The following is a 22,124-nucleotide window of genomic DNA, read 5'->3' as shown; positions in this document are numbered from 1 at the left end:
GGAACGGACAGTTGATATTTCAGAGGATAATAAGATAACACTCTGACATTTTGTATTGAGATGAAGATCTAAAGCGGACAGATTGGGGCTGAATGATGCACATGAGCGCAACAGATAACAAGACGACGAGATCGGCGTGTGTGTGTGTTTCCTGTGAGTACTGCTAAGTGTGTGGGGTGCATTCGGTATTACTGGCTATGCAGCAAAATACATGTAAGCCTGTTGAACCAGACACAGCCACCATGAAATCCTGTTTCAGACTGGCTTACAGCGAATAACACACACAAAGGGGAGGCTGAATGTGTGTGAGAGAGACACAAAGAGGGAGAGAGAGAGCAGCAGATAAAAACAAACTAAGTGGCACAGGACTAGATGTTGACAAAAGGGTGGTCTTAATTAAATGGCAGTTAATAAGGGTCTATGTGTGATGTATTAGAGAGGATTCACACATATAAAGATGGAAAAACAGAAAAGTGGCAGGCAGAAAATTAAAAGGCTAATCTGAGTATGGCGGCATGTCATTCTTGTCCCATGGAGCGTCTCACTTTTCCAGCCTTGTGGTACTTGGCATTGGCGCTGCAGCAAAGGTGCCACTAAAGCCTTTCTAAATAGAAAATAAGTGGTGTTCTGAGTGTGAGCACAGAACTCCACAGGGAAAACTAGGGAGAAGGAATTGTACCCACAAATATCTCCCAGGCTGTGCAGATAGTTAAAATGAAACATCTCCATATGCCTCCGCCTCACCCTCCCCTCAGCAGGTCATTTTGATTACTGCAGAAACCCCTTGTTTCCACCCCTTCTCCACTTCACCAGTGATCTCCCACACAGTCATTTGCATTTTCTATCTTGGCTTTCTTCCATATCTTTCGATTTATCCTGTCACACCTGTTATTCACTTGTTTTTCTTCTTTTCCACCCCCCTGTTTCGCTTCCCTCCTTCTTTGTGGCAGCACAGAACCTCATCTAAATGCACAGCCAGTCATCAGCTCTCTACCTGCTCTGGGCATTTTTATTGGAATGAAAAAGTGCAATCATCCTTTTTCTTTCTGATACATCTCAACAAGGGTTGACACTGAATTGCTTAAATGAACCGATTCCACACTTTTCTTGCACATCTTGGTAGTACAGTGCATGAAAATCTTGATATTTCATTCACTTTTATGTGGCGTTGCTCGTTATCTTGTCCTGTCCTGCCGAAACAGAGCGCATAGACTTTCTCGTGCTTGCTCTCTTGCCTGCAGACAAGCAGACCAAGAGAGGCAGGGGAGAGGAGAGTGTAAGGAGGAGGGAGAGGGTAGCAAATGAGGTGTGGGTAAAAATTATGGGGGACTGGAAAAGAGAGCAGTGGCCCAGCCCTGGATATGGAGAGAAAGAGGGTGGGGGAGAGACAGAGGAAGAAAGAGATTATACAGTGTAAAACCAGAAGATGCAGTTTTAGTAGTAGTGCGACGTGCAGATCAGTAAGCTCCTTCACCGCTGGGGAACAACCGCCTTTTGTTTCTCCCCCTCCACTGCAGTGGGGGGGTGCATTTATCGTCTTGCCCAGGGGGAGACGCCAAGAAGTATCCTCCAATCAGCCTTTAATGATTTCTCTCATCTTGTGAGGCTGCTGACGGTGATGTATCACTGACCTGAGACTAGCGCTGCACTCTGCACAACACTCTAACCACCCGGAATACTCGCCATGGTTTTTATTTCTTTTCTTACAAATAAATATCCTCCAGTGGATGTTTCAAAGGGAAAGACCAGTGGACAAAAGAAGGATTAAAATGGACTTACTGACTGATGTTCTTGAATTTCCTGCAGCACACTGAAGATGGACTAACTTTGACACAAGCACAGGACATATATTTTTACACCCACCACTCTAACAGAAAGGCTGCGTTTGTCACAGCGTGCCATGCCATATTTTATTCTGAAAGCATGGCAGGCTGGGAAACATCCTAAACACTCAACTGCAACAATCATGTAGGACTGACACTCAGGTAGAGGTAGATGATGATGCTGAGCAGGAGGTGGAAAGACTGGGTGACAGTTGGAACTGGCTTGCCTGCTGAGCCTGTCTAGCACTTCACTATAGGTTGATTGGCCGTCTGATCTCGAGAGTTCGACTATCAGGTTGTTTCTCCCAAGTTATCATGCGGTTCATTGAGTGTATTTAGCTTTCCTCTGTGCTTGTGTGAGTGAGGATGCCACTTGGTGTGTGTGTGTGTGGAGTTTGGGATTACACAGCCTCTGGAAAGAATACAGGTGTAGCAGACCTTGAATAAAGATTAGCAGCTGTAACACCTTGTCACTGGCAGCAGACAGCGCGATGGTACTTTGAGACAAGACTTTCAAACTATGACCTCTTGCTGGAGGATTAATGATAATGCTCTGAGTAATATGATGACACTTAAAGGGCAAAGGAGGAGACAGGAATATGGCATATTCTAATTCTAGTTTTCTTTGAAGGAGGCAGACTGAGGCTAATCCTAAAGCAAACGGGAATTTCAATTCATATTTAAATTCAGTGAGACAGTTTACAACAGCTTTATTTGAAGAGTTCAAAGTAAAGCATCAGAATTAGTAACAGTGCAGAGCATGTCTGCAAATTCCTAAGAAATAAGGTGCCTTTCTAAATGAATTAATTGGATATGTAGGATGAACATTGGTGGTACTTGTCATAAAGAACCTTGAGCTCAACAACAACCCACCCAGCACAAAATCCAGCTGATCAATGAATCAGTTTTGTATTGATTTCCCAACACAGACTGGATAGGAGGTGTCAGTAATTATAATCAATCAGTGGGTCCAACCCATGAGCAGTTAGGTATAGTCCTGAGTATGGTTTAGCTGAATATGAGTGGTTAATAACTGGTCATGACTTCTGACAACAGATCAGATAAATGCTGCAATTTGCTGTAACAATCTGCAAACTTTACAGTTTCTGTATGTTTTATTTGTTTGTATTGTTTGGAGAAGCTTTCTGAAAAATGACAGTTTTGCTGATAGTTACAGGAAAATTGGCACTCCCTCCGTGCAGTAAAGCTTGTAGTTGAAAGAATCGTGTCTTGTTTCCTGTCTTGATGTGTCTGTAGGTGTGCTTGTCTTTAGGTTGTTGTCTGTGGCATGCAGCTTATCTTAGCTGCACAGCAAGGGCTTAGAGATCCAGGCTACTGGCATAACGGGCACCACCCAACCTGCCCCACCTCCCTACTCTGTGCATTTCAATAGATTTAAATTATGAAATTACTTTAAACACGCATTGATCGTTAAGTGGAGGATCAGAATAGGTAAAGAGGGTTCTAAAAAGACACTGAGGAGGCTAAATTATCTCAGCAGCCACACTCAGCAGTCCTGGAAAGAGAGAAAGAGTGTAGTAGATGGGAAGCTCCAAGTGGCAGCGATGATAGCAGAAGGAAAAAACAAAACTGAGGCAAATTCTTTGATAGCTGCATTGTTTGCATCTAACGGGCTCAAAGAGCATTTTTGAAGATGTGCTTTTTGGAAGTTTAGTTCTTTGAGTGAAAAAGACTCAGGAACAGCGTGGGAGAGTTCAGCGAGAGTTCTTCTGGGAAAACTTTATCTTTTAGTGCAGTTTTTCAAACTAAAAAGCCACTGTAGCAATTTACAGCAAGCTTTCCGTGTGATCGTTTTTGAAAAGTTACTGGATAAGCACAACATTTTATGCCTGATCTACTGAATGACACACAAACCAGCAGGACTCTTGAAGCACATCTTTTCCACAGATCCAGCCAAAAATCCTTCCTGATCTACAACAAGCACACAAACTTAAACAAGACACATTTCTGCTTGCCATGGAAACAGAAACTAACACGTGGGCTCGCTGCTCTGAAACTATCTCCACGTTTAAATTTACTCTGGATTACAACACTTGAGCTGCAAACAGCACGGAAGAGAAGCGAACAGTGACACAGCCAATTAAACTGTGTTCTTCCCAGCCAGGGATGTGTTGTGTGTTACTCTGAGGACAACCCTGCGAATGAGGGTGGGGCTCTCCCACTGCCATAGACAAAGACCGCACAAAGAATCCTGGTGTGAGCGTTGGTCATCTGGGGCAGTTGTGGGACCCGCACAGCCACGATGGGGTGCAACATGTGTGTGGTCCAAAAACCTGAGGAACAATACAGGGTCATGTTCCAGGTGAGCTGTCTGTCTCCTCTCCTCTCTTTGTCCTTTGACTTTCTTGAATTTCTTTCTTCGTGAGTCTTCAAGCGGAAGTGTTTGCGTGTGTCCCCAAAGTATTCTTTGTTATTCTCTCCCAACTTGTTATTTTCCTTACAGTGAAGCTGCTGCACAGGTCACAACCACCTTTCTCAGAAATCAGCAGACGCTCAACATTTCTTGCCAACAATTTAACTAAACCATTTACACACCCAAAAAAAACAACACAAAAAACTGTTTTGAATCCCAAATAAATTTTGCATAAATGAGCCACGCTGATTAAAACAACAAAAATAAAATCCATAGAGTCAGCTCATGACATTAGCTCTAAATTATGTGCATAGAAAGATGTTAATGACATGTTGGCCACAGTTATTTAAACTGAAGCAAATGTAAAGGATAATAAATATCTCTAATTAGTAAATCAAAACACAACGTTAGCACCACATCACCATTTCTTCCTTCACCAACCTGATTTATATTGGTTATATTGATCGGGTCATAATGTGATTAATGAATATAGGGTGTGTGTGTACCTAATATATTAAGATCTTACAATGTCTCTGTGTTTCTGAGTGGGGAAAGATCAGGAGCCTATTCGGGCTTTTTAGGCTATGTAAGTATATTCAAATTAATTGTTATAAAATACAGCTACACAGATTTGTATCTATGCATTTTTATTTAATAACTTTCCAAAAAAGTGTGTTTACCTGTCCAGGTACTGCAGATGAAAATCAGCTCGTATTTAATAAATAGTTTTTTTTCCTCCTGCAGTATAATTTGTATCTTCCTCATATGTTTTCCCACGTTCTTTAAAAATTGTCTGATTATACTCATTACTTCTAAATAGAATTTGTTTAAAACCTTCAACTGTTACCCTCCTTTTCCCATTTACCTACTTGTAAGTTTTTTCAGTGCTGGAAATGATAAGCTGAATGCAGGAAAATTACAAGATAACAGTTGTGAAGTTACACTGTAAGTCATGGTATGTGCTATAAAAGGCTATTTGTCCTTGACAAATAAAGAAATGAATAAAACTAGTTGCAAATAAACATCAATAAATAAAGTTAATTACGTGAATCAGCCCGACTGATGCAAACTCAAAGTCATAACCTGCTTTTTCTTCTCTCCTCCGTTTTATGGATTTTTATACATGTATAAATTAGCCTAGTACCTCTTGAACAAGCCTGCTAATTGATGTATTGGAATAGTCATCTAGTGACAATAATACTGATAATTATGATAATGGTACTTCACAGTGATTACGATGATATGATCTGAGAGAACAGGGTACCACTGCATGAGATGGAGAGATAGGCTGGCACAGACAAAGTAGCCTTGTGGTGCAGAGCCACAGAGGCATGAGGATGGATGGGTTGTTAAACTGGGCTAAAGTGTTGTGAGAGAGAGGGGTTGCCACGGTTACAGCTTCAGCACCACCTGCCAACTGGGACCACAGACTGAATGTGAGTAAGCTCATCTGGCTGTGCAGTGCCTAAAGGAAGCTGCTGCTCCGCAACGCCGTGATGCATGCGGTGACCGAAAAGAGGTCCCATGCTTACTAAGCATGAAAAATGCTCGGCACACATAGCTATGGAGTGCAACACTTGTAGTATCTGTGGCACCAGAAGCCTCAGCTGAAACTCTATTGCCTGCTGAAGTCGGGGTGTAAGCCAGTTAACTGAGTTGCATCTGGTGCCAAAGGCAATGCCAAGAGAGAGGAAAACAGGAAGAGAGCCCAAACAGAAGCACAGTTATGTGTCAAAGAGGGAGTCCAAGCATGTGAATGAAAGCGTCTGGGAAAGCCTGACTGTCTTTTCTCCCCGCTGCTTGTCCTTAGATGTCAAAAGTAATTGATTTGAACACTTCAGGGAGCAGGGGCGAATATAGAGGTTTGAGTGACTTCACAAATCCCCAGGGTGGAGGGTGAGGGGTGATGAGGTAGCGTGCACAGTTTGGTATGTGATCATAAATTCAGAGCATGGGTGGATCATTCCACAATCAGTGACCTTACCTAACAAGAGTCAGCAATAACGACACTGACTGCATGCAGGTCAGCATTGTGGCAAGTAGAAAACACATAATTTCATTAATCGGGTGATTGTGAAGTCAACTGTACTCGAGGGTTGTGTCAGACATAGGCATCTGTCAAGGTTTGTCATCCCAGAGTCCATTCAGCTTGATCAGACACCTGCACGTGCCTTCCAGACGGGTGTGGTGAGGAGTGGAGTGAAGAGTGACAGCCGTGAAAATAGGGTGTATGATTTGGAGCAGGCAGAAGACTTGTCATGTTGCAGAGAAAGATGCTTTCTCTGCACCCAAAAGTATTGAGGTGGTGAGACAGCAAGACTACATACAGTGTGGTCTATTAAACATGAAAAACAAGTATGAGACAAGAGAGCGAACGCAGATGGGGTATCAAAGCGGAGCCAAAGCCCTTGGCTTAGAGAGGCTGATCGCTACAAGTGCAATCAGAATATTATGAACACTAGAAGTCTCATAAAAGAAGCACGAGCTGGTTTGTGCTAAACTGCTAAAAAAAAAAAAAAAAAAGTAAAACACTTAAGAAGCAAAAAAAAGCAACAGGAAGGTGATCAGAAACCTGCTTCTCTACACAAAATTCAATCAAGGTTATTTTACGGTAACGATAACTGAAAAAGCAAATCTTGCTGTGCAGATGGCTGAATAATCCAAAGATCACGCCAAGCAAAAAATTGAGGTACACGGCACTTAATCATTAAAAAAAACATCATAAAAGAGAAACATAATTACACTTGCACCCCACATTTCCTGGCTTTCCACGCTATTCATTTTCCCTTTAGAGGGAAGCGGCTTTGAGCTGTTTTCCTTAACTAACATGTATAATTATACCTTCAAATTAGATGCAGTCTACAGAGTAACTGAGTCTGTCATTAGACAATAAATACAGCGTTAAACAGCTTACAGCTACATCGCGCTCTAAAACCAGCCTGTTAAATCTGACTATATCAAAACACTTGCTTCTCTTGCCAAAGGAATAAAACTCATGCATTATACATTGGGCCTCTGCTACACATACGCTGCATACTGGTGGTTGGTACACACCCATTGGCATGTTTCTAATCAATACTGCATCCTACAGCCACAAGTAAGAAGAAATATTTCGGTTCACTTGATGAATCGCAGAGCTGCAGGCAGATATGAATATTACCAACCATTTTTAAGCAGCATTTTATTTTACATACATTTTACAGAGTACCTGATCCACACACTCAGCAAACCTATTCCTCCCCTCTGAGCCCTTCAGCCGCTCCCTTCTTTTCCTCTCCCGTCACTGTAAAGCAGGAGGCTGTTTCCATGGCAACCCGCGTCATTAAACGGACCTGATGTGCTTTCATTCACGGTGACAAGAAGAAACATGCTGACACTGGCAAGAAGCAAACACATCAGAATCGATACATACCAATGACCAGCTGATAAAGCTGGATAAGTGCACAGAGGCAATCACACCCAGCCGGTGCACCCCGGTGTGTGTGAATGACAAAGGCAGCCGCATGCTGGCACATGTGGACAGAATAAAGACACATCTGACAGTATACTGTAACATGATTTACTACAGAAGTATTTCAACAGCATGCTGTACTGCAGTGCTATCATATTGGAGTTATGATATCATTCACCGATTATATAATTTTTCTTTATTTACACCTTTTCCTATAAATACTTTAATTGAATTGGTTAAAATACTATTTTATTCTATCTAACATCTTAAAACTGGCGAGAAATTGTTTACAGCACATTATAAAGTAGTCAAATATAAGGTGAAGTGCTGCTTCTATAAATCCTACCTAAACAATTTAAACTCAGTTGTCTCATATAGCCATTCGTTATATGTTTATACACCAACATCCTGTTCACAGGAGGAGCTAAAGATATTGACAAATACATCAAAATGAGCAGATGGAGAGTGCATTTTTCTGCCAAGACTGTCAGTTCCCTCCTTCCCACGAATGGGTTTAGTCCCTGGATCAACAAGAATAACTGGATCCCTCTAAGCCTGTCATTTTTTCTTAAGATAATCAAAATGATGTGTCTCGATTTTTCTTATTTTAATTTGATATGTATTTGTGAAAAAATGACAAGAAATGAGGACTGCGATGATTGACAATATCAGTATCAGTTCAGTGACCGTGATAATGATGTTACTGCAATGTCGAAAGAAAAGAAAATAATGATATCAGTCAAATTCTGGTGTTTTCTGGTCAATTAAACACAAAATACAATTGCAGGAGACAGTCTTTAACAATACCCATACAGTCACTCAGTTATTTAGAATAATATCAGAATAATAGATGAATGACTGGAATCATTTCCATGTTATTTATTTATTAGATGGCATTTCAGCTTTTAAATATCAGTTACACATTTTCTGTATTAGTAATCATGAAACTGGTGTGTGGAAAATGTCCAATTTGGCCTATCTCACAGTGGCAATCCAGATCCAGATTCGGATATGGATCATTTCCAAAAGTTAATCACTTCTAAGTTGGGTCCCAGCTGTGATAAGATTTTCATGAGTAATTGTGCAAACTAACAGATAAACCGAATGATCACATAACCTTCTTGGCATCAGTATGACTGTGTTTCTATGTAACCCTAACAGTGTGTTAGAAATAATTGAAGCATCAACTGGAGCAAAAAGGAAAAGACAAACAGGTAATTTAAAGGAGTTAAATAGACTGCCTGACAGACTGTTTGTTACCTTCTCAAGTGTCAGCTGTCTGTAATGCCAAAGGTGTGTTTGTCTATGCCCAATCTATGTATCTACCTAAGCATTTAAAGCAATTTGTGAATCCATCCATTCTCTTCTGCTTATCCTTGCGATGATCAATGTGTGAATACTTTGTCAAATCGATATCTTCTCAGTGTTATCACTTTATAATAAGACAACCACTCCAGGCTTGTCTACTTAAATTAGCTCGGTGATATCAAACAATCGGGGTTATATCTGGAGTAGGTCAGCTCTGTCTCCAGATTAATTGATTTTCTGAGGTGACTGGTGCAGCTTTCAAAGCATGGGAGGATGAGAAAAATCAATTACCAAACAAGTCAGAATTCAATAAGTCGGGGGTGGTTGGTGCAGGTATCGTTCATGCATGCTCCTGCATAAACACTATGGAAATGCAAATGAACACAAGCTTGGAAAAACATTTGTTGATGCTGAGAAGAAAAGCTTAAAGGCTGCACTTTAGATTAAGATTGATCTTATTTGTGTAGGGGTTTTTTAACCTACAATGAAGACTATGTGTGAGATAATGTGCATTATTGTGTAGTGAGTCATTGCCTTCCCCCTTCTTTTTCATCTCAGCCTGTTGTACCGCACATGGGATTAATTTGCTCTTTAAAGGGCTCTCGGATAAAAACTAATTATGCATCAACCACTTAGTAATTCCCCGTAAGCTCCATTGTGTGTGTGTGTTTACATGCAATTCTCGATCGCAGTGTCAGGCTCTCTCTCTGTTTACATTTACCCGGCCAATTCTTGAAAGCTTGTTTTCTACATCTCTCCATCATCATTACACCTCTCTTCACCTCCTTTCCGCTCCTTATGTCTCGTATGCTTTGCTTTCTCCGTCTACACTTTGAACTCAGCCTCTCTTTCATCTCTATCCACAACATCCCCACCCTCCACTTCACAGCCACCGTAGATACCACCACCGCCAGCCCCCTGCTGTGAATCTCGGAGACTGTTTTTTCTGAATTTTAATATAATTTTAAATGTAAATAAACTACACAAGGAGCCTGGGGATGGGTGAGCAACAGCAGCTTTTGTTTTTTACATTTTATTTTTTTGTGAATGCATAGTTTAGCTTCTAAACCGCAAATGTACATAATGACCCAGTAACCCAGAGAAAATAGAGTACAGCATTTGGAAAGAGTGTAATGGATTGTCCATCAAGTCGGATCTGAAAAGCTGCCTAACACACAACAACGTTTACCCCGCATGAAGTCATCTTAAAAGCAATCTCAGCACCTCTCATTGATAATAAATGAGAAAGCCCCCTTTTACCCCTTCTATCAGTATTCATACCTGTCACTCATGACCATGGAGCTGACTTCTAATAGCCTCTCTCTGATCGTGAAGGGCATACAGCACAGGAACAATAGAAATGTCCTACAGTGAAAAATAGATAATGAGTTGAGTGTTGCAACAAACATAATACAAAACACACAAATTGTAGATTGTTAATTCCTTCATCACTAGTCGGTCATGCAGGGAGGAAGTGTCTTATTTGTAGTGAAGAGCCTCATTAAGAAAGGCAGCAAGATTTATGGAGGAACATTAGTGAGAGGAAGGTGTACCAGCAGAAATAGATGGAAATAGAGGAGTGCGAATTGCTATCTCGAGGGAAGGGACAGAGCAGACAGAACTGCTGAGGCAGCATGGCAAAATAAATGCAGAGCCTGGAGAAAACTGGAGAGAGAAGAAGCAGGAGAGGACATGGCTTTAGATGCAGAGAACAGAAAGGAATTTGATGCTATGGAAAAACACGAAAGGTAGACCCCAAGGGATGGAGATGCAGTTGCTGTAGGAGTATGTGGGAGAACCAATGTGGGGAAGAAAAAAAGTGTGGGGAACAGGAGCCCAGTGCGGCAAGAAAGTTTTTGTGCTTGGCTGCACAGGGGAACATTGATTTGACATGCAATTACTGGAAGGGGACAAGATTTGAAAGAGGGAGTGGGCACATGAAGCAGAGTGGTAAAGATGTGGCGAGTCGCAGACAGCCAAGGTCAGTGACTGTGTACAACAAGAATGAAATTATACCAAGGCTGTCTGGCTCAGTAACATTGGTATGCACACATCTTCATTTTGCTGTCTCTCATACGGAATGACACCAAGAAAATTAAATTCATCTACATGTGATGTAAATGTCTTTAAATTAATGGTATTTTAGATTGAAATTTACAAATGTGTGACGCATTGGCTCTATGAGGCCCCAGTTGTTGAAGCAATGATAATATTCTGATCCTTATCCTTAACGGACTGCATAAAAAAGATGAACAAATCCACTGTTACAGCATCCTGTGTTTGTCATCTTGGAGTGTCTTGAAATGCGACATAATGAGCAAGGGGGTGATCTGACTGATAAACCAGCAATCTATTAGTGCCAGCGGAGGCTTGCTGTTTAGCTTAATTAGTATAGGTTCATCAGAAACCCAGCTTTAGTCTCCCATTTGACTCTAATTGAGGCCATAATATATAAAACCAAAATCACTGTATTCAGACTTAAAAATAGCAATCATGACCACAAACTGAAAATGAAGCTAAACACCTAAAACAATTATTCAGTCCTGCTTCTGGACCAAAGGGCCTGTAGTTTTTAGTTTTCACAAATGCACTAGTAATAATATGCCAGAACTGAAATACACTTATGTCTTTTAGTTTTTCTCACAGGGAAAATGGTTTTTCATTATAAATTGCTAGCATTCTGCTAATTGGTAACATGACACACTCCCTTGTTGTTTTTTTAATCATTTTCAAAAGATTACTAGATATTAGAAGTATACAGTAAAGCTAAAGTACTTGCAGAAATGCACTTCACGGTAGTATAGTCTGAAGCTATATCCATCTTTTATATACAATATATATTTTATACATAATTTTCAATAGCTAGTTAGCTTAAAGCTATTGTTAGCTTCCATGCTAGCATGCAATACCATGCAAACGTCTAGAGCCATGCCACCTTTATTTATATTTATCTTGTAAAGATCCAGAGTTTCTTGTAGTTTATTTTTGTTAAATTGATCATTTCATCATGATAATGATCCCAAGCACAATGCCAACCAATAAAAGCACACTTAGATAGAAAAACACAATGGGACACTATCCTTGGATCTCAAAATTACTGAAGGAGTACGACTACGGCATTCCATCCAACGAATCTCTTTGAAGAAGCATGGAGAACTATTGCTGAAGACTACTTACATTTACTCAGATATACATGAAATATTGCTTAAGAGAGTTAAGTCTGTGTTGAAGAATAAAAGTGGTCAGACTAAATGGTGGCTTTCAGTCTCATTAGAATTGTGCAAATTATGTTTTTCCTCATATACTGTATTTTAATACAAGCATCTTCCAATAAATCCTGCAGCTATTTCAATTTTCCTACCAAACAAAGAAATGAGGAGTGACTCAAGAATTTTGCACAGTACTATAATTGCAAATTAGAAATAAACCACTGAGTATAATGTTACCTATAATTAGTTGTTCGTCAACTAAAATATTGAAGAAATTAGGGCTATTGTTATAATAAAAGAGTACTGAAATCACATGTTGTGGGAAAGCTGAATGTATAAAATACATAACATTTCATTCTGTGGTGGTAGTCAAGCCAGTTTAGCCTGAATACTGAATGAATCTTTCTCCCTTAGGTTTGTGCAAAGCACTGCTTGGTATGATAAGGATTGTTTTGCTTTAAGTCACCTTGAAGGCAAAATCCTTGTACTGTTTCATTTTTTCTCCAGTTGTATTTTCAATAATCTTACATTTTTAATGCCCTCTCTCCGCTTTGATGTTCGAACAGTATATGGACAGAAAGGAGAAGTTTCAAAAGCCAAAGGATATTAAAACAGCACAAGTGAATCAAAACATACACAAGCAGGAGCAGTATACTGTGGCGTATATTTGGGTCTGTTTAAGAACATAAAAGTATGCTTAATAAAATATCTGAAATACCTATGAAACATAGATATAAATGTTTTCCCGATCAAAATTCTGAAAGTGTAATTTGCTGGCAAAAAATTATGTTACGAAGGTTTTCAGTTTCATTTCCCACTCTTCTGTAAAAAGAAGGAAAATGAAACTATGTTTTCCAGATTGAAAGATTTATGCAGAGAGGAATCACCTTTATTTTGCACAGGCGAAAGATAAAAGTGTTTTGCAGACCAGAATGACTAACGTACTGAGGAAACTCCATTTGATATTTGTCAATGTTGAAGCTTAATATGCGATTTTTCTCTGCCATTACCTTTGGTCCGCTCCATTATAAGAAAAAAAAAGTTCTCAGTGACCCCTTTCCATTTTCCATCTATTCACAGTTGTAATTACTTTCTAACTTCACCATTTTCCTGATGGCTTTCTTTCTCTCCACAGAAGGGTCACATAAGCAACATGCTGTGCTCTTTTGACGCTGATGGTCGATTGAAGGTCTCAGTATTCGGCTTTTTGCTCTGTTGCTTGGTGTGATGTGTCGAAGCCTTTTATATAACTTGTTTTTACGCTTCTATGTCCCTGTATGAAGTCTACTAGCTTTGTGACACTCAAGTGTATGTTTTGAGTTTTCTGTTCACTAACTTAGTGTCAGTTTTGCTTTATTTTAGGTATCTGTAGCTGTAGTTTCCCCTCCTTCATTTCCGTCTGTGAACTAACCTTGCCCATTTAATCTAACTGCTGATATGAGTTGCTATCTTCCTCTCCTCCACTTCTTGTCATTCATATCAGCATCTTTATGGTTTGGTTTTTACTAAAATTCCGTCTCTGGTCATTTCTGCTTGCTGTTTATTTTTTGCAGCTGTGGAAAATCTACAGCTTATTTCTTCTTCCTGGAATTATTTTATTTTATTCCTCTTCCTCCTCTCATTTTGCTCTTCCACTATTGAATTGTGATGTTTGTTGTTGTTGTTTTTTTTCAGGTGAATGGGAAGGAGTTGACACGTCTGTCGGGGGATCCCACCCTGGACATACGGGACCCTGTGCTATCCAGCATACTGAGGAGGGGGGCCCGCGGACGGGCGGGCTTAGCAGGAGCTCCTGGAGGCCAAGTGCCAGTGACCATGGGCATGGCCGACTGTGTGGACAGCTGCACCCAAACAGACATCAGCTTCCAGCATATGTTGACTCTGGGCAAGAGCAGCCAGCATCCCTGTGGAGCTCCACCCCCACCCGACCCGCCACCATCCCCTCCTCTGCCTCCACTCCTGGAACCATATCTACTCAATGAACTGTGAGTGGGAGCAGTTTAATTGGATTCTGCAGCATGTCCAACCATCAGACCAGAACTCACCTGCTGTGCTATCCCATGCCATTCTGTTCACACATTTGAAGTCGGTAGCTGTCCCAATTACTCAAATATTTCATGAATTTTCTCATCCTCAGCTTTATAGAGCCTGTATACTATGACCCCACAGACTACTTCGACATCAACCAGCATGAAGTGGACAGGCAGGATGAGCTGGAATATGAGGTGAGAGCCTATTAGCTACCTCAAAACTCTAGTACAGAAAGCTGATCCCCACTTCCTGTCTGACATTCGTTAACTTTCTTCTAACTACATCAGGAGGTGGAGTTGTACAAGTCTCGACAGCAGGATAAACTGGGTCTGACAGTGTGTTACAGAACTGATGAGGAGGAGGACCTTGGGATCTATGTAGGCGAGGTGAAGACAGTATCATGAATGTTAAAACTTTATCAGTAGTTCAAAAAAGTAGTTCCCATTTGTTCATAATTCCAGCCGTTATCGTTTTAGGTGAACCCCAACAGTATAGCTGCAATGGATGGTCGTATCCGCAAAGGGGATCGAATACTACAGGTAGAGGTTTTCTAAGCTAAGGTTCCTTTTCTATGCCATTACTTTATGTAATATTAATGCCTAAATCTGAAGTCTTAGATAACCCCCTGGACCACATCCTGTGTGCCTCATTTCAAAAGAATTTGCTAATAGCGCCACATTTAAGATGAATTCTTCTTGAATATTATTTCCTATGCTATTAAACTACAGAGAGGTTTTTTCAGTAGCTTAATAAAGAAACCCATTTTCCTGAACTGTGCACTTTAATTCAATCTAACATTGGTATTAAGGCTCTTACATTATCTGACATTATTCTCTCCTTTCACTGTCAGATAAATGGAGTGGACATCCAGAACAGAGAGGAGGCGGTAGCTATTCTCACCAGAGAGGACAGCACTAATGTATCCCTGCTTCTCGCACGACCCGAGATAGAGGTGAGGAAATTGGAGATGCAGTTTTTAGGGGAAAATGCTACAAAATTCAGTCAAAATACCCAGCGGAAAAATGCACTGTTCTCCCTTTATCTCCCTTTTTGAGCAGCAGCAAATTTGTTTGCTTGGATATAGGTGATACTACAGACATTACATTAACATTTAGTTACAAAAATGAAAGGTAATTTAGACACAAGAACAAATAAAAGAAGAGATAGAAAACAAAAGGAATAACTTGGCGTTGTGCTTTAGTGTTTCAGGAGGCAGAAAAGCAAAGGGGTGCAAAAACACGATGAGAACACAGATAACATGAAGGGAGAGACAAAGACAAATAGTGCTTGTACTCGCAGTGCTAATGTGGCACCACTTTGTTTCACTCAAGGTCACTCTTCCAGCAGATATGGGGGCACTGTAACACACATCAGACGGCCCTGAATAACATACCTCTGCCAAATTACTTGTAAAACCACAACACGTGTCGACCCGCTCAAATGGATTTTTCATTGCAAAGCTTCACAAGAACGCGCTTCATATGGAGGCAGGCAAAATATGTGAGAAAGCAAAAAATTTGTATGCGGTCTGAGTTTTAGTGCAGATTTAAAAGGCACTCATTAAAATGGTTTAAGCCAAACACACACACAAACAGCCTGTCCTCTGTTTAAATGCGTCCTTGTCTTAGAGCACAAGCACTGGCTGTGAAAGGCTGACAAGATTTATATTGCTAAGGCATTGTCCCACATTAGGATTCAAGTGAGAGAGGGAGAATCATCAGAGGGAAATGCACAAGCAGAGATTAAAGAGATCTGTTGCCCTGTGGGAGAAAGAAGGAGAACTGAAGGGGTTTGCCAAAGAATGAGAATGAAAACGAACCTAATCAATAGCTCGCCTCACGGTCTGCATGCAGTTCACATTCAAATCAAACCAATTAGGCAAAGAGGAGGAGGAGTGAATTGTTTACTAATTTGAGACCAAGTATTTGAAATATGACTAATTAGCTTTTGAGGGGGTGCCAATCAAGTCTGCAAATTAAACAGATTAGAAAAGACAACACCTCTTTATGAATTTAAATTCTCATTAATTTCTAAAGACTGGATCACTCTCATCCACTAATGCTGATACTTACATATCATCAAATCACTTTTATTTTCTTTTTGGCACCTAGTCCTCTCAGATTTTTTGTTTGTTGTTTTCTGTAGAGACATATTGGTAAATGGAAATCAAATGTATTTTTGAGTGTAAAAATCTTACAGACCACTGGCTCCATCTAGTGACACAAAAGGACTCAGTTCAGACATCCACTGTAGTCGAAATTAAAGCTGCTTTTATCAGTACTGCTAAGATAAAAATTGGTCCAAATTTCCACAAAAATTCCACAAATTTTCAAGGTTCTTTTTTTTTTCATGTATTTTCAACTCTAAAACACTATTTTAAGGCTAATAATTCAACAGCAAGTTCATAAAGGCAGTAAAGTTTAGCCGCTGAAGTACACCTTTGGTTGGAGGCCAGATTAAAAGGAGAGTAAGTCTGAACTGGAGTCACGGATCTTGTTTTCCTGTGTCTGTTACCCGTATAAATAAGCAACTGCCTCCTTCACAGTCTACTACCTTTGATGTTGTTAAGCTGCTTTAAACTCACCTTACACTGTCTGTGTAAAATACACACAAATCGACACCCTTGCTATTCTCAAAAGGTTATTCTTTCTAAGATCAAGGGACTGAAACTAAACTGGTCAGGACGTTATGTAAGCTTTATTTAGGCCAGTATTTAAACTTAAATCATTGATCAGACTGTTATTATCAGACTTTTGGGTTATTTAAATACTGAAAACATGTCTCAGCCGAAACGGAAATTATTTTTCTTTTGTAGACATGAGTCGGGTTTCTTTCTTTGTTTTTTACTGTATTACATCGATGCCATTTTAATTGTGACATTCCTTTCCTTTACACATGCTTTGTCTTAGTCAGATCGTTCATAACCATACCATCACCCACCTCAACTATACAGTTGACATAGTTAATATTAAACGTTAAATGCTGGCTTGTCTCAAAACCCTCTGAAGTTAAATAATGATACATTTGATTTATTAGTGATTGATCTAAACATTTCCACAGTTCTGTCTCAAAAATGTAAAGCTGTCTACTTGTAACCTGGGAGGGATTTTTGACAGGTCTGTGTTGATGCTCAAGTAAAAACCATTATACAGTCATTATATCATTTTTGTCCATTAATGATTTCCACAAGGCTGCATTTTTTTCCTGACTTGATTAGTGGAATACTCTTTAGTCAGATCTCATGTCACCGAGTCACCAGGTGATTCAGAACGACATTGCCCAGATTTTAACTGCCATCAAGAAATATGAACATATTATGACCGTATACCTGCTGAATTTCATATTGTATGTAAAAACTTACCATTGACTTTTACGATACCCATTCTTTGATTTGACCAACTTCCAAATGAATAATTTTCCTGTGTTTTTTGTCTCTTCAACAACGAACAACTGCCATCATCAACTGGTGCTGGATACACCTTTTACCTGTTAGAATGACAACCAGCTGGATCCAGATGAGCTGGAGCTGGAGCCATTAGACAATGCTGTCCACCTGGCCAGCTGTCATAGTGTGAAGAACAGCCCTTCTGTTCTGGGTGCAGGACCTGGAGGTTTTGCAGGTGTTCTACCCAGCCACAGTCATTCACTGAACAGGGATTCCCCCAGTTTGCTTCAGACAGTGCTGAGCAATAGCCAGGAGCTAGACAGTGGGGTGGGTCGTACAGATGAAAGCACACGCTATGAGGAGTCTTCAGAGCATGACCTTCTGGGAGACGACCACACTAGTGCCTCCAATACGAATGCAACCAACACACCAGGCAGCATGCGCAAATTTTTCTCCAGCCGAGGGGAAACTCCACCCTTGCTGCATTCCCAGGACCTCCAGTTTAGCACGGACTCCCTTTTAGGTCTGGAATCTGTTAATGGAGGCGGCTTGGAACAGGGGGAACGTTTGGAAAGGCCCTACAAGGCAGATCCTGTGAGGATGATGATGCCTGGGCTGACTGAGGAGGAGTGTGAGAGGTACAAAGAGCTGCTGGAAATCAAGTGTTACTATGAAAAGAACAGTAATGCTCTAACGTTACTGGGAGGTCAGGGGCCAGCACAAGAGGAAGGGGGTGTCTCACTGGATGTGAACAGGAATGAAAGTCTGACACAGCATGAGATGGCTCTCCTAGAAGAGGAACTGCGCCACTTGGAATTCAAGTGTCGCAACATCCTGAGGGCACAGAAAATGCAGCAGCTGAGGGAGCGATGCCTGAAGGCTTGGCCTCTAGAGGAAAAGAATGGGGCAAGTGTAGGGGCTGGAGCAGGAGCTGGACGCTTGGACATTAATGGTACTTTGGTCAGCGAGGAATCCTGTCACCATGCTCTTTCAGATATCAACGAGCTTCCCGAGAGGGAGCGCTCAGACAAAGATAGCACGAGTGCCTACAACACTGGAGGGGAAAGTTGCAGGAGTACCCCTCTTGCCAATGAACAGTACCCTTCACATTCCACACAGAGTCTGGAGGGAGGAGAGTGTCTTCACTCAGCAGGTATGCAGACTCCAGCGTCCACTCGGCAGAGAGAGAGAGGAACCAGAGGGGACGGAATACAAGAAAACTTAAACCAACCCTATTCTCCCCACGCTCACAGGCGAGGGGCTGAAGCAAAGACTTCCAGCCCTGGTGCAAAGGTTAGGTCCCTGTCCAGAGATGGGGGAACCAGGAGGGGCTCAGATGGAGGAGTGAGACGTAATCCCAAAGCTAACGGAATGGCTGACAGGGGTGGTGGACGCAGTGCAGAAAACAGCCCTTATTTGTCTCGCCGTCAGACTGAAACACAGCCGCCTCAACGCTACCTGAGCTGCATGCAGCTGAGGTCCCCCTCCACCTCTGAGCAGCTGGGTGGACTAAGAAATGCTCCCAAAGAGGGCATCATAGATAATGGAGGCGATGCAAGCCCAATGAGCTTGGGTAGCACATGCAAAGATGTTACCCAGGCCCCAGGTGCTGCATCCTTACCCCTGTCTCCTCCACTGCTGCCTGCCTCCCCTCGAATGGAGTGGAAGGTGAAGATTCGCAGCGATGGCACGCGCTACGTGGCCAAGCGGCCTGTGAGGGATCGCCTCCTGAAGGCACGCGCCATGAAGATCAGAGAAGAGCGCAGCGGCATGACAACAGACGACGACGCTGTAAGCGAAATGAAAATGGGACGTTATTGGAGCAAAGAAGAACGCAAGCAGCAGCTGCTGAAGGCCCGAGAGCAGCGGCGGCGCAGAGAGTTCATGATGCAGAGCCGCCTCGACTGTCTGAGAGAGCGTGAGAGGGAGCAGGGAAGCAGCGGAGGAGGACAGCAGGGAACCGAACAACAGCAAGAACCAACTTCAATCCTGGAGTTGTGTCACCGCAGGAGCATGAAGAAGCGGAGTCGCAAAATCCTGGACAATTGGATCACTATACAGGAGCTACTGGCTCATGGAACCAGGTCTGCGGATGGGAAGAAAGTCTATAACCCCCTGCTGTCTGTCACCACAGTCTGAGGAAAGAAATGATCAGAGAGTGAGGGCAGAGAGTTAGGAATATAAGAAAGTGCCAAAGTGTTTTACTTTCAGGATGAGCAGCTTCAGTAAACCATGGCACAAATGTTAATCTGCAGAGATGCAGCAACACAAATTCATGATGGTAAATGACTGTAATGATTACAAAACCTTACACCTGAGTTCAAAATCCAAAAGGAAAACTGTCACGTTCTGTGTCTAGAAAAACACGCAGTAAAAATGTTGTCGAAATGATCATTCATTGAAGAAATGAACTCGAAGACCACAAATGCAATGCATTTTAAATACACTGTAGCAGACCTATAGACCTAAAAGACACAGAATTAAGTAAACAAAACGATGTCTGCTGTCAGGGATTGAACCACCTGCTGTTTAACAACTAGAAACTATTTTATGATCGAAAGAATGCAGAAAAATCAAAAGTGAAGCCAAGAGCCATGCAGCTGTGAAATAAGATGAGTTAAAGTCACTTCTGTGCCATAAAACTGAACATTTAGTGTCCACAGAGGACTTCTCATTAAGCACACCTTCAAAAGAACATTTTGTGCCAGTTTATGTCGTTACAATTTCCTACATTCTTGAAGTGTTCATGTACAAATGCCTCTTTGTTTTTGTCATAAGAAAGCCAACATCTTCAGCTGATCACAGATGCTTCTTGGTCATGAGGAGCTGAGCGGTGCCTTCCTTTCGGGCAGACTTGACTGTATATAGCACATTTTTCAATGATACAAAAAAAAAAAAAAAAATCTAGAGGAAAAAAATAAACGGTGATGCACAAAGCAGCCTAATTACCGTTTTTCCAAAAAGAAACACTGTATCATACAAGCACATTAATCATTTGATAGCGTTTCATGCAAAACTAGACCAATGCATTTTGGTTAGTATGCAGTATAGTTTATCTTAATGCTGACTGTGATCAAGGCTATTGCAATGCAAAATAAAGTTGAAAAAAATTCCTGTTAATTTGGTCTACTTGAATTGCAATCATAGCCAAGGATGGGACGACTAATTTCCTAACTTATGTAAACTAAAGCTAATTTTTCATCTGGCTTATATGCATGTTTGATATTAAGACAGAAATGTTCTTTTTTTCATGTTCTTTAAAATTGAAGGCCTTTAACATAATGTAATTGTGGATGTGTCTTTCTATGACTTTGCTCAAAATCCTAGCATAGAAAAAAGAAAACATGGTGTACTCGTCTGTTCAATATTGTGAAATCCAGTGTCTGTCATTTTACAGTGAAAGCTTTTCTAAATAAATGCTGTGATCATCTTACTAATCATTTGTTTTAATTCAGTAGTTCAAAACTGGACCCTTTTCTTATATTACTCATCTCAAGTATGGACCCTTCCACACATATATGGCAGTATGTAGTTCACATGTTTGAACTATAGGCAAAAATAAAGGGTAAATGAATAATGACACGCTAACCTATAAAAATTTGTATTTAGCAGTTGTTTAAATGAACTAATGATGAAGTGAGGAAGCCTGCTCCAAAGTTCAGGTGACAAAGCCTGAAAAGCATGGTTAATAGACCCGGACCAGATGATCGGAGAGAAGGAATAAGCTATAATAAGGTCTCAGTTGCTCTGCTACACACAGGAGTGTGGCCAAGTAGAGTTTTATATTTAGCCTCCTAAGACCCGAAGTCTTCCACGGCATGCATTTTTAATTTCCCTTTGATATTTGGGCTGATTCGGATGATCGATAGATTTTTTTGTTTTCTACACAATTTTTGTTTGTAAGAAAACTCAGCCACATATGAGGATATTTGTTTAAAATTTCGATAGAACAGTAACAGTATAATGTCCTCGTAAGTGGATATCAGGCCCTTGTAGAGCAAAATTGAGTATTTTGGTCTTATTAATGCAAAATGTGATGTCCACATATGTGGATGCCAGGTCCTAGGAGGTTAATTTATAACATTTGAAAATGCATTCAAAATTTCACTGGAAGCCAATAAAGGGACGCACGAAGAGGAGTGAGATTTCAAAATTATTTGGTGCCATTAAAGGTTTGATTTTTGCTTTGTTTCTTATGGAAGAAACAAGACTTATATGGAGCAAATATGATATGAAGACATTCAATAACATTCAGTTCAACCAAACAAGTTTGTGCTTTGGTTAATGATATTACATGATGATTCTATGGCATTTACATAAAGTGGCTTGAGGAAACTGTTGTTGCTGAATTAGAAAAACCCCGTCACATAACCTCCCATGAGCAAGCACCTGGTGATAGTGGGATGAATAAACTCACTTTGAAGAGTAAGAAACATCAGACAGGACCAGGGGAGGGGACGGGCTGCCATCTGCTGCAATTGGTTGAGGGTGAGGGGAGATCCAATTAGTAATGGCAATAACAATGAAGATCCACTTCAAAGAA

The 22,124-nt window shown here is 40.9% G+C and overlaps 1 protein-coding gene across 2 annotated transcripts; it reads left to right on the top strand.

Moving 5' to 3' along the window:
• The first annotated feature begins 1,353 nt into the window (after positions 1–1,353).
• On the top strand, positions 1,354–21,014 carry LOC146684584 (PDZ domain-containing protein 4-like). Of its 2 annotated transcripts, XM_085443193.1 has the most exons (8): positions 1,354–4,146; positions 13,301–13,354; positions 13,840–14,150; positions 14,303–14,390; positions 14,484–14,582; positions 14,673–14,735; positions 15,047–15,148; positions 17,690–21,014. In XM_085443193.1, exons 1-8 carry the CDS (start codon positions 4,087–4,089, stop codon positions 19,718–19,720), a joined length of 2,808 nt encoding a protein of 935 aa, XP_085299319.1. In that variant the 5' UTR covers positions 1,354–4,086; the 3' UTR covers positions 19,721–21,014. The 2 variants fall into 2 exon arrangements, with proteins under 2 accessions (XP_085299319.1, XP_085299320.1); XM_085443194.1 differs by lacking the exon at positions 13,301–13,354.
• The last annotated feature ends 1,110 nt before the right edge of the window (positions 21,015–22,124 follow it).

This window comes from Copadichromis virginalis, linkage group LG20 (genome assembly GCF_057382275.1).
Source record: "Copadichromis virginalis isolate Kocher_CV1m ecotype Utaka linkage group LG20, C_Virginalis_male_GT1.1, whole genome shotgun sequence".
Lineage (NCBI taxonomy): Eukaryota > Metazoa > Chordata > Actinopteri > Cichliformes > Cichlidae > Copadichromis > Copadichromis virginalis.
This window is presented reverse-complemented; position numbering and strand designations above follow the sequence as displayed.